General features: G+C 45.1%; 1 protein-coding gene across 6 annotated transcripts in view; it reads right to left on the bottom strand.

Moving 5' to 3' along the window:
• Window positions 1-13,851, bottom strand: part of FAM168A (family with sequence similarity 168 member A) — a 208,419-nt gene that overhangs the window by 94,223 nt on the left and 100,345 nt on the right. For all 6 annotated transcript variants that reach the window (XR_014227423.1, XM_082304095.1, XM_082304099.1 and 3 more), the window contains one exon: window positions 9,080-9,167. Coding sequence is in view for 5 of the 6 variants with exons in the window: in XM_082304095.1 (XP_082160221.1) it covers window positions 9,080-9,149 (70 nt within the window). In the remaining variant the exon portion in view is untranslated. The remainder of the gene's footprint in view (window positions 1-9,079; window positions 9,168-13,851) is intronic.

The raw sequence follows: 13,851 nt of genomic DNA, 5'->3' as shown, positions 1-13,851 counted from the left end.
AACTGGTAAGCAATGGATCACCTAATTACATCCAGAAATGGCATTTCCCAATCAATGGATGGGGTAGACATGCATGCAGATCTTGCAAGCACAAGGAAAGGTAAGGAGGGGAGCACCCCAACCCTGCCCGCTTCAGCATCAAAGCCCTTTGCCTCGCGTTCCTCGGCACTCGCCACAAATGTGCTGAGGAATGCCAAGAAGAAAGGAAAAAAGTCTAATATATGCTCTTCGCACACAGCCGTTCTAAAAGAACTTGGTTTTCCTGGCCAAAGAACCAATCTGTTATCAAAGGCCCAGCCTTTCCAGGGAATAATACAGCCAAATTTTAATTTTAAGTTAATAAGAAAGGCTGAAATCAAGCCTAGAATTATCTTTGTCCCCCAAAGAGTACGCAAAGGAGGATTAAAAGCTGACTGTAGAAATCCTATCAGAACATCCTTCCGTCTTCTACAAAATCGGAGGCTACTGGCTTCCAACATACCAATAAATTCAATGAACAGTCAAGTGTCAATCAGGTCAGTCCTCACACGTGCAGTGGATGTCTGAGGTTCAACAACGAATACAAATGATACAGATTAGGATAAAACCACACGTGAGAATCCCACACCTCCTGTCCTGCCAACAAAACCAATGACCGGAGGGCGGACGATGCCGATTCCCTCTGTTAATCATTATCTCCGAACAAATGTTGTGGTTTCACCTTGGGGAAAAAAAATGACAAAACTTGGGAGTTTGCAATTTGGGAATGCAGCAAACAGCCCGGCTCAGGGATGCATCCTGCTCTTCTGGAGCATGTGGAGGTCCCATGGAGGGAAGCCAAATCACTGGTGGGAAAGGTCAACCTGCTGGAGGAAGCACTGGAGCTTTCCATGTCCAGAGAGGATGGAGAAGGCCTCACTCACGCGCAATAGCAGAGGTGTGGAGGGTCCTAGAGGAAACCCATCCTCAGCAAGCAGCACTGGTCAACCTAGAGCCCAGGGCCATGGCTGTGAAGTTGACTGCATTTCTGTTCTCCACCTTTCTACAGAGATTTAGACAGAATTAGACTACAACGTCTGCACAATTTTTGCTTCAGACTTGTGCAGCCTGCCAGCACGGGTCACAAACGTAAGAGCATCAGCTCGCACAAATCCTTAATCCTTTCGGGAATCCCTCCGAAAGATCTCCAAGATTTCAGACGCACAAGAAAAATATCAAACCGATGCCTTTCCACCAACATAAAACCCCAGTAATTAGTATGTTGACTCGTATATTTGCCTACCAGCCACACCCATTCTCTATCGCAAAATCTTGTAACTATAACCTCCTGTGTGCACTACACCGTAAATTAAAATTACATTACTGTCATATATTTTTCTCAGTGCTCTCAAAAATCCCACAGAGAGATTGCCACTTGAAGAAGCAGGAAAATCAATTAAATTGGAAACCAAATGAACCCAGACCTTGCAGACAGTGTACAAAAGGTTGACAAGCGACACAGAGAGACACCACGCTTTTCTACATACAAATGACAAAGCTCTTAGCCAGGACTTCTTAAATCATCAGAAATAAGACTATTTTATGCTTTAAAATGAAGATGACACATTTGTTACTTGAGGAAGAACATACTGGATCTTGCAGCAAGATCACAGATTAATTGTAAATGTGATTCCAAGTCTTCCTTGCTTTAGACTACTCCTCTGCTTCCCCAAAATACTTTGGTGAATCTTAGGCAGGATAAAACTTGCCGAGCAGCTACCCTTGAATATTTATTTCACATTCGTGCGCTGCAGAGGCTCCCTAGAAGCGCCTCTGGGCAGTCTAGGTTAATCCACTTTGGAAATGCAGCTAAACAGAACCCAGTCGCACAAAGACCTTTTATTAAAAGGCGTCAGGTTCCTCCTGGTGAAATGGGTCCGGCTCTCCCGGACCCCCGCAGGTGTTTGCCAGCTGGGCCAGGCCGCAAGAGAGAAGGAAAAATAGCTGGGATGGAGTGAAAGACTCCAGGGAACGAGCAATGCAAGAAGGAGAAGGACCAGAAGAGCAGCAGAGGGGCTTGACTGATAATCCTTCCCAAAAAGCCAGGGTGATGGCGGGTGCTACCTTCCAGCCCTCTCCGAGACAAAAAAAAAAGTGGAGAAGCAGCAGCAGCTCCACGGCAGAAACCTGAATGCACGATGGATACAAGTCATCAGCAAAAGAGAAAAATGAATTGAGTAAAAGAGACAAGGTCGATTCGTAAGAGAGAAGGGTATCCCTGCTGCAAAGACACGGGAAGGCTGGGGGCTCCACCTGAAGCAGCAGGAGAAACCCTGGGAGAAGGAATGAAGGCATCCATCACGTTCAGATACTGCCATTGGGATTCCCAAGCTTTACATGCAACGGAGATGGAAGAGCGAGGAGTTCCCAGCCTGTACCTGGTCGGATTTAAGGACACTAGGCATGGCCTCCTATAAGGATAAACTGTCCCAGACAGGGTGACACCGGCCCTAAGACATTTCTGGGGAAAACCCTTGAGAGTTGCAGGTTGGAGATGAGGCCCCTGCAGCAGCACGCCTGGAGAACCGAACTCCTTACAGACCTGTAGCAGTGGGGCTGCTCGTGGCCAATTGACTACCAACAGGAGAAGTGCATTAGGTATCAGAACTCTGAAACGCACGTTTTTGTTTATCAAAACCAGAGGATTAGGCCATTTGAATACTGCCACCCAACAAAAGCTTCTTGATGACAGCAGCCCACGTTCATACTCAGTGATCTACTGGTTCCTGAGAGGAACAAAGATTCGGTTGTCTTCTTTACACTCTTTATGAGGATGGGACCCTCCTTCTTGAGGACTTCTTGACGTTGCTTTCTGCCACGCTGTCCTCGGCTGCCACTAACTCTTCCCTAAGTGAGACCAAAGAGTTGGGAAGATCAGTGACCTATGTGCCTTCGGAACAAGCATCCTCACTAGTCCAAACAACCTTGATCTGATGGCCTTGAGGACAGCCTGCAGTGATGGCCACAGGCTGCAGGGATTAAATGAGAGCTGAAAACCTTGTGTTTGAGACCGGCCCAGCTGGCCTTCAGTGGGCAAGGTGTCCACGTTTTACATGCGGTGGGAGTACTCAGCCTAGAAAGAGAGCTACCGTCCTTCCTTGCCCCCCACGTACTCACCTCTGAAGATACGTTTGCCTTTCCCTTCCCACCCACGAGCCAGGCACATAACCTTGTCACGACAGAATCCCTTTAAAATGGATTTTACCATTTTAGAAGACCTGCAGTAAATAATTCAGGCACACCTTTCAGTACCAGAGAGAAACGAGCATTTCTAGGCTTTCAGACCACACTGGAGATGTTCTTTTCTTGCCCCTTACCATTAAAGCCCGGGGGATCACTCAGAGGCAGCCATCCACACTGCAGGTATCTAGAACTGGGCAAAACAATTCTGATTTTGGGTGACCAGGAGAGACCCCAGGCAGGGTCAAATGGCGTGTGCGCTTCCACAGCGGGGATTTAGGACTAGTACATAATAAAAGTGTGAATTTTTGTCAGAGAGCAAGTGGAGGGTTGGATGTGGGAAAAGGTGGAGGGGGATGACCATCTGGAAGAGTATCATGAGTAATCTGTGGTCAAAGGAGGAACAGAAGAGAATATATCCATTTTGTTGAGTGATTTTTACGAATGGATAAAACTAGAGAAACTAGAAAAACCGAACTTGTCTTGTTCCTTTTAAAATTCCAAATAACGTATTGAATAAAAGCATTTTTCCTTTACCTTCAGTAACTGGCAGGGGGGAACAGAAATACTGCTTCATGGCACACAGAGCCTGAACGGAGCTGTTGGCCGAAAGCAAACCAAGGGCTTCCATCAGCAAAATCTTGAGCTGGAGAACGTCTCTTCTGAGTAGGGAAGCTCCTGAGCTGGGACCTGGGAAGCGTCGCGTACTAGAGCAGTGTGACACAAACTCCGCGGAGATTTACTAACCAGCTTCACATCTTTGGGCTCTTGAATTTTATTATCATTTATTATTTAGCAATAACTACAACGAATACAGAGTCAGTCTAGCGAAGGGTCGTGAATCACAGCATCTTATCAGCATATTAATCAGCTTCTGGTAGGGAAAACGATAATAGTGTGAGCTATAACAAACACTTTTATAGTTTCACGCTTGAAGTCAAACAAGCTACAGGAGAGACCGATTCTTCATCCCTGATTCCACACCAACGAGCTAATCTCTTTGCTGCAGGACCAGTGCCTTAGCGAAAGTGGACGGAAGAAAACGGGAAGGATAACGCGGCAAAGGAAAACCAGGCAGCTCGGCAGCTTACGTTTGGGGCAGGTAAAGTGAATTCTACAAATACTAAAAAAGCAAATGAGAGTCCTTAAATACTTTTTTAAGTTAACCTCAATTAAAACGACAGCTTACATGAAGATACAAGTTAATTACAGTCTGTTTTAGTTAAATAGTTAACAACACTCAAACACTGTTTCCTGCTGATGCTCTAAAATACGTTGAATTAGCGAAGTGGAAGCAGTCACCCGCCAAGCACGAGGAGCCGGTGTCGGACAGACGTAGCTCCGTCTCCAGCGAGAACATTCCCTCCGTGTCGCCTTAGCTGGGCTCAACAGCCAGCTCATTCAACGGCGAGAAAGCACTGGCAGCAGAAAACGCGCAAGGCTTATTCTCCTCTGTTGGTTTAGGAAGGAAAAGGGGAAGGAGGTTGCAATCCAACAGATCTGGGGGTCTTAAGGACCCCGAAAAATGAGACGTACTAACTACGTGGGAAACCACCTTTGCTTAATAAATCTGTTAGTTCAACTATGGGGAATGTTTCGATAAAGGTTTCTCTTACAAATTTAACACTGCTGACTTTGTTTCACCTAATAACTCTATTTTAAAACTTCCTTTTTTTAACTTAATAATGATTTCCAATAAAAATCCATCTCATTCAGACCACGCTTCAAAAATAACTTGGGAAATAACTGTCCTTCACACTTTTAAGGAAGATCAGAATGGAAAAACTAAGAATCTGAACAAACGTATGGTACGTCAACTAGTTGAGGACGTGCCAAGGATTTCCCATTCTCCCTAACACACGAGCAGCCAATTTGGTACAAAAATTTTTATTTATCTTGAAACAGACCTCTCTCCCTCGCCCACCAGGTACGGAAAACAGCAAAGAAGTGAGAAGGAGAAGAAAATCAGAATAAAACTGATTATTTCAACCCAAAGCAACCTATTCTACATAAAGCATTCACATTTAGCACTAAAAAACCACAAGAGCATAGAATTCAACCTGCCAGTATCCTGACGACCATCCTTGTTTTCTTTTCGCATATATCCCACCTGAGTTTTATTCCACAAGGATAGAAATTAATGGTTTATGCATGATCTTTAAAGACCAAAATTTAAGTAATACATGTGCTGTACTAGATTTGGGGTAAAAAAACCTGAACTCTAAAGCAAACCGAGAACACAGCCTAGGGCTAACAACCTTTGCCTCAACTTTATTACACTTCAGGTTTTTTTTAATTTCTCTTCCTTGCCTAATATAAAGCTTGGCATTAATTTTTGTCAGGGTCCTCCACTACTGCAAAAAGATGAGATTAAAAAATTATCATCTCTTATACTGTATAAATTCTATATTGTAACCCAAATTGTATCTCAAATCAAAATTTTGGGACAGATGTTGTACACTCTGTCTCATGAAGTGCTCATGGGAATGGTTTGCTGACGTGCTACTCCAAACTAGGGGCTCCGAGCAAACTCTTCTCTTCAGCTGCTGATCAGGGCTGAGACGCTCGTTAAGCCCCAGAGCTGTAATGAGCTCCCAGGACCATGGAAGGGGTTGGCACATGCGATAGCAGCCAACATCCCCTCCAGATCTACCACATCATACGCTTTAGCGACAATTTTCAAAGCAGTTTGAGAAGGACGTATCTACAAACTCCTTAACTTCATGCTTCCCCGGTGAAAAGTCTATTTTGTTTATCTCTATGAGTTTAAATATCCTCCAGAATAGCTTGTGGCTACATTAGAAACTGATACGTAGCTAAATGACGCAAGTCAAAGCAATGTAAATGAAGTCTAAGCATAGAAAGTAAGAATTAGATAGGCAGAGCCTGGCACTTGTAATGCAGGAGACACGGCAGCCTTCTTTTAATAACTCTTGAGACCACCCTCAGGAGTTGCCTGTCTTTTCTATACAAAGGATAAAATTTAAATTTTCTCTCCCTCTTTTGCAATATAACTTTAGGTCTTTCATTAAATATTCAAGCAAATTCATATTTAAAAGGTTTTGTAATACTATTTGCCTAGCAAAGAAAATAGCTCTTTGTTTCAATGTTTTTTAACCTCTTATCTATTTTGGGACTTCATTGGAAGAATTCAGCTCACTGACTCTTTACCTTACACCTGTGCAATGGAAAAACCAAGCACTAATATGATTCCATTCCTGCTTCGGTGTCCTACCTTCAAGCAGTCACTTGAATCTTCATTGAATCGTAGAATCATGGAACACCAGGCTGGAAGGGACCTCGAGGATCATCTGGTCCAACCTTTCCAGCACAATCTAGACGAGGTGGCCCAGCATCACGTCCAGCTGAGTCTTAAATGTGTTCAGCATAGCAGAGTCAACCCCTTCCCTGGGGAGATTATTCCCATGATTGACTGTTCTCATGGTGAAAAATTCACCTCTCGTGTCCCATCGGAATCTCCCTGGGAGTAACTTGTACCCGTTACCCCTTGTCCTCACCATGGGACTCCCTGTAAAAAGGGAGTCTCCGTCTGCTTTGTAGCTCCCCTTTAAGCACTGGTACGTGGTGATGAGAGCACCTCTAAGCCTCCTTTTCTCAAGGCTGACCAAGCCCAGCTCTCAGCCTGTCGCCATACGGCGGCTGCCCAGAGCCTGGATCATCTTGGTGGCCCTTCTCTGGACCCCTCCAGCCCGTCCACATCTTTTTTGTATAGCGGGGACCAGAACTGTGCACAGGATTCCAGGTGTGGCCTGACAAGCGCCGAGTAGAGAGGGATCACAACTTCTTTATCTCTGCTGGTGATGCCCTTTTTGTTGCAACCCAGCCTCCTCTTGGCCTTCTTGGCCACAGCAGCACCCTGCTCACCCATATTGACCTTAAATCTTCCCTTCTTTGTTTTTCCATTGACATAACTAAGCACCCTGTTATATTTTTTCCAGCCTGATCTGCCTCCGACTTTTTTCTCCAAGGTCATCCTGCACATCTGCCACTGATTTCTCTTCATGTACCCCTAATTCTGGAAGACAAATGCCTGAAGTCCAATGGTTTGGGGTGAGATCAGTCTCATGGGGGCCACCTCGCCATGATCCCTACCAGAGCTGGCACAAGCTGGCCAAGGCAGACAATAGCTTTAAGTGCACAGTATAATCTTCATGGTGATTAACCAGCAGGTTATTTTAGAAGATAACATCCTATTAATGTTGCCATTTGACTTATTCAGAATGCAGGCATGTAGAATTCATTCATCTAAACCAGAAATCACCCTCTCAAATTCTCCTTCCAGAAAGGTCAAGGTACAAACTCCATCCAATCTGCACCTCAACATTTAAATAAAATTGCCTTATCAAGTGCCAGAAAGCAGCTTCTAAAACATTCAGGATTGTATGAAAGCAGATACAGAAAATCTACATTGCATGGATATTAAGGTGGAGCTTTGAGCACATACCAAAAAAAAAAAAAGTAAAGTGGGAGAGAAGTAGACTCTTGTCCAAATCATCCTTGTGCAGCACAAAATTGCTGTTATTTCTAGTGTGGGAAAATAACTGTGCACTTATGAGCTCATTCTATCACCCAAGCACTGCTGGAGTCTGCAGTCCTCTTACAATGGTGATATTTTTGAAGAGACTATTATTCACAGAGATTTTTTTTCCCAAGCCGCTAGAGCTTTGACTGTGAGACCAAAGTTTCCCCGAGCTACAGTATCTCCAACAAAGCAGCATGCATAAATTTGATGGGGAAAAAGAAAGGGTGAATAAAAATGGGGCAAAACGCCTTTGAGGAACTCTCCGCTCCGCAGAGTATCAGACAGGTCTCTTCGCAGCAACGCGGCCAGCCCTACTGATCTACCAGCTGAAACAGCTACCAAAGTCAATGAGAAGATTTTGTAAATGAAGTAGCTAAGAGCATCTGATGTTCATTTCCATTTGCTGTTGACCGCTCTCCTCCACAAAAGCCCATTCCCGAGCTATTTCACACGAGGCAAAAGTCAACCCATACAACTGGCAAGGCAAATATAAAGAAGGAAATCTTAACACAATATGACACTTAATAGCTGATTATATTCAACAAAACGTTAGAAGAAGGAGTCTTCCAAGGCAGATTTTGTAAGGTGCTTATACAAGATCAGAACAATTGCTGGTAAACATAATCCACAGGGAAAACCACAGATACACCTAAGCTGAGATTTTCTTTTTCCAAAACACTATTCCTCTCCGAGCTAAATTCTTTCCATATCAGTACACTTTAGTTCCCCACTAGTTGCATAATTATGGTAAACATATTTCAATGCCTTTTTCAAGTATTAAAGATGACATTTTTAGACAACTCAGTTCTAAAGATGGACTTCAAACAGACATCAGACTTGCTTGTTAACTCAACCAAAGCATAATTTGAAAACAAAAAAAATCAGTCAATAATGCAGTTTAAATCACCACCTATAACAATAACTGCGTGTTCTCCAAATAACGGGCTCTCGCCTGCGGGATCCTCGTTTCTCTGGCAGGATTATTCCAGCACGTGCGCCCGAGTCGCTCGGTTCAGCTCCGGAGGCAAGCCCTCCAGCTCCCAGCTGACTCCCCCAGCAACTTCTTGCGTGTTTTGTTTGCCTAAAAAAACCCCCTTTTGATCCTTTTCCTTAGGACTTCCCGGGCATCCTCTTCTTATGAATTCAGATCCACTTCTTCTCACTAACCTGACTGCATTGGTTTTGCTGAAGAGTTTTTCCTTCAAGTCGCATTCCCATCTGGCTCCCTTATGGGAACTCTTTCTCCCTTCGTTAAGGGATTAACCACTCATTAATCATCATCTGCTCTCGCCACCGAATACGGACATTCACGAAAGAGCCGTTGAACACCGGTCCTACCTGTATACGCCATGTTCTTCGGGTTTCCGTAGGGAGCCCCAGGTTGGACGGGGCTGTAAACAGGGTTCATGGTGGAAGACCGGGAACTCTGAGGACAAAAGAAAAGCAGAGTTGAGACGCCTGCCTTACGTTAGCTCCAGAGTCGTCTTCCGTGCAAAGAGTCTTCTGCTACGTGATGGCATTACCGTGTTATAATTCAAGACACAGAGAGCTGCGAAGGAAAGGATTTACAACTAGACATTACAACCAGATAGCATATTTAATAATTCAAGTTTTGGATCTCTCAGTTAATTCCCCTAACTTCTTCAGCGCTGCGTATTCTGCCTACAAATGTACCCGGAGCAGATTAATCTCACACATCCCTGCCTTCAGGGGGGCTCGGGACTCCTGACCCCACTTCTTGCTTGCGATGAACAAAGAGGAGAAGCCACAAATTCTGACAAGGAATTCTCCCCCTTGGAAGAGCTAATACTTCTTGGGTGACAAAAACAACCACAACGAAGACCTGACCTTTCAGAAATTAGCAGATAAAAGACCATTCGGTGCCGGCGAGATAGAAAGCGGCAAATATTTGTGAGCTTTCAGCGTGAGCTGACTGCAATAACCCTGAGACCAAGGCTTGGGCGCACCCAGGGCCACCCACCGCATCCCACCGCTGTCCCCGACGGGGAGATGCAGTCACGGACCTAAGGCGGGCAATGAGATTTTAACAGCCCTCCTGCTTCTCTTTCCACTAAAGATGATGAAGCAGTGCCGGGTTAGCTTCTTGTGAGTTTTATTTAGAGGAAAGCAAGTAACTTGGGAATTTGTGTCTACTAACTGTCAGTTAAGCAACTGGCTCAGTTAATTATCTTAATGAAGCACATTCTCCATTCTGATTAATGGGAAAATCAGTCATTAAGCTTTATTAGGCGACGCATTTGTCTCCACAGCTATCTAGTGACAATTTCACACAAGAACCTCAACGATCTTGCTTCAAAATGTGGCGGTTTTTTAAATGTATGATTTTACAGTTCATAAACAAAACCCTTCTTTCCAAACAAGACTCTCATGATGGATGCACGATTTGTTAGGTCATTAACTTCTTCCGCTTTACCTCAGGATAGTAAACAAGTCAAATGTTAAATGTTAGCACCAATTGACTTGACAACAATTACTGCTTAATTAATTAGCCTTCCCTCCACCCCCAAGTTAGCACAGAAGGAGCAATTCTCAAAGCAAAGGAAATCACGGTTATAAAGCGAGCTGGGAGAGAAAGCTGGAAGAGACACGTATTTACACCAGCGGCTTTAGGAACGCACGTGGAGCTCTTAAGAAGAGAAACAGGAAAATCAGTGCAAAACTCCAGGTCCGTGAGACATTACTGCTGGGGATTTACATTCAAGAGTAAGGGTTTTACGGCCCTTTGGTCCTCATGTCCCCAAGCAGTGCTCCAAGTCTCGGCAAACCTGCCCCTGGCAAGCGGGTGTTCGCCTTCTGGCTTGAGTTCTCATTTACAGGAGAAAACCCTGCGTCATCTGTCTCTGAGACGGTGAACACCGCCTTCTGTAAGTGTCCGTCCAAAAGCCTGGCTTTTGGGCTGCCGTACGGATCCCATTCGACACAGGAGGCTATTTCGGCGTAGGACGCGGTGGGTACAGGACGCGCTCATACCTATACCTCAAGCTGCGGACAAACACACACGTTATGTGTCTGCATACGCTGTATGACACCTACCTACCTCTGCTTTAAAAAAATACGACTTCTTCATAGGAAGATGAACTTCGAAACCCATCTATATTCACAAAAATTACTTTCTTTTCTCTAGTGAAAAAGAAAATGTTGATTTAAGCCCAACCACCACATTTCTATCGCGTGTTATTTCTCTGAACACATCATCGGACGCAAGGCATCAAAATGAGAAGCCTTTCCCTGCCCAAAGCACGTAGGACATGTTTCACCTGAGCAGGTACTTTTTCAGTAAGTTGAAAGCATCTGAAAGGAGATGGTTTGACAGTAACAAGGTGAGGGAATGTGCTGCCCAGAAGTGCCAGCACGACACAATGCATGAGGAGCATCTACTGCTGCTCTAAACATAAGCCAAGAAGGCAAAACCTCCTCCTTTTCACCCAAATGTCTCTGGCAATGACTTTTTTTTTTTTTTTGCCTTTCAATTCCATCATCGCCCTGCAATGCAGATTCCGCATCAACAGTGGGAATAAGGCAAGAAGGTGCTTCGAACTTTTAACGGTCATAAAATATTCTGACAAGGAAAAGCACTATAAAAATCCAAAGATACGTCTACGTTAACACACGCTTTGGTGCAATCAGACATGATCAGGCAATCAAAGCATTTTGTGCGTTGGCTGCACCCTCTGCACTTTGAGGGTTTCCTTTGGACTAGATTTAGTCTGGCCCCCACCTGACGCATGGTTTGAAGCTGTCTAAAGGACATCACCAGTATGTCCTTTACTGGTATGTCCATCACCAGTATGGACCTGTATGTCCCATGAGAGGCTGGAGGATGTGTGATGGGCAACTGGAGTGAAGCTTCTGAAAGAAATCTGGTCCACGCACCCCAAAACCACTTTACACACGGAAACAACAACGCAACTGGTGGGAGTCACCTCCAAAGTGCAGCACTGTTCTGAATTAAAACACTGGTAATATACGTAGCCTAAGGGTTACTACTAGTACACGATGCTTTAACTAACAGATGCCACAAATAGGACTTGAGAGAAAAAGGGAGAGCGCTGTCATAGAGTTGCAGAGCCATAATTAACTGTTAAATCACTAATAGGACTTTTCAAGTCCACACAAGAAATGCCCAGTGGGACAGGGAATGTGACAGACATCTGTAAAAAAAATAAATCACAAATAACCTGGAGAAGGCGGAGAGGCAGCAATCACACCTGCTTTCTCATAACCCAAGCAAGTGGAGGCATTAGAAGCAATAATTGTGTTGTAGGTTCAACACGAGCAAAAGAGGTGGTCGGCTGCTCTGCTTGCCTCAGCGTGTTCCTCGCTGCTGGGACGGTGGGACCTGGAAAGCCTTCCAAGGGACGGAGCAATTCCTCCTCTCCCCCAGGCAGCCGTCCAGACAGGCTTTTAGGCTGCGAGGACCTCTGATCTGATCCCATCCAGCCATCCTTGTGTTCCCCGGAGAAAAGTCAATATCCAGGCTCCATTTTAGGCCACCCAACAAACAGCATGATGCCTGACATTGGGCTACACTCTCGACACATGTGCCCATGGTGCTGACTGGTGCTCTTTGCACGGGGGGGCACCGGGAGATGCCTGCAGCAATACCGAATGGCTGCAGAAAGCCACATCCTTTTCATCCGTCGAGCACGGGCACATGGCTCTTCGTGTTGGCCGCTTCAGAGGATCTACAAGTTGAGGATGTTCCGCAACAGAGCTAGGAAATCATGGGTCCGTCTTACTCCAGCCCTGCATTCTCCTTCTCACACACACAGAGCCAGCCTCCTACCTAGCTGAGCCTTCCTGCCCGAGAAATACAGGTTTTGACGGTCCCTCTTCCCCAGGAATGACAAAAGGAAAAGCAAAAACCACCAAGCACCCTCCTCTGCAGCAGCACCCGTTCCTGTGAGCCAGCTCAAGGACCTGACTTGCCTGAAAACCAACCTCTCCTCTCCTCCTTCCAGCTGAATGCGTGCTCCTCCACCCAGGACCACACGGTGACAGCTGGACCCGACAGCCTGGACTCCCCGCGGCAGCAAAATCAAATAAAAAGGCAGCAAATTTCAATTTTCAATGGGGCTCAGCAGAGCTGAATCCCCCTCCCAGTGCTGCTCGTGCCTGGGTCAGGGCACCGTACCTCTGTGACCGTGTCCCCTTCTCACTCCTTATTTGCCTTGCCTGTCCCCCTGTAAGCTCCCGGGCAAGGATGGAGTCACGGCTGCATTTATAAAGCGCCTTGTTCAACGCAGCCATCGTTTCATTTGCGCTTTTCCGGGTGTAAAGAGTACAAATAAATCATAATTTGGTGAAAATTGCTGCATAGGTCTGGTTTGCATTAGGCGTTGGACCAAATGGTAAAGAAGAAAAAAAGAAACTCTCTTATTGAGATGGATGAAAGAAAATGCTTTTTAGCTGAGATAAAAAGATTGCAATCACGTTAGGGGTTTGAGCGTATTGTGAGGAAGAGGCTTGTCCTTCCTCCCTGCTTGGTATGCAGGGTGTTATTTCCAGCCAGCATGAAAGAGTCCATGCGAACAGCATTTCAGATGGATGATTTTCTTTCTTTTCAGCATCTAGTATTAAAGCACATTCAGATGAGCTTTCAATACGTTCTGCAAGACAATACCATTCAAAAATACATTTTAAATTCATTACAGGCACCGCATTGTGGCATTCGAAAAGCTACACTGAAATGGGAATAAAACAGGATTAGCAAAATTAAACCTCCTTCGCCACAATAACTTGCAGCACTTGCTCGTGGCCATGAATACACAACAAAAAGACTAATAGAAATGAATTATAAACAGACAAACACAAGTATTGCTCTATTGCACGGAGCTCCCATCGCTTCCTAATCCCCACAACAGTGATGCTCAGTTGCTTAGAAGCTGCTGAGACTCCAGCAAGGAGCTGAAGGAATAACTCCAGCAGGAATGCCATGGGAATAAGCTGCTAGCAAACAGTCTCGGGATACTTTCTGCCTGTAACCTGGTTACATTTTCATCTATTTTATCTTTCCTGTGAAAGCGCATGGCGGGCTTCCATCACACTAGGAAATTACTTCGGATAAAGGGTAAACAGAAATACAAGAG

This window comes from Platalea leucorodia, assembly GCF_965183815.1.
Source record: "Platalea leucorodia genome assembly, chromosome: 2".
Lineage (NCBI taxonomy): Eukaryota > Metazoa > Chordata > Aves > Pelecaniformes > Threskiornithidae > Platalea > Platalea leucorodia.
This window is presented reverse-complemented; position numbering and strand designations above follow the sequence as displayed.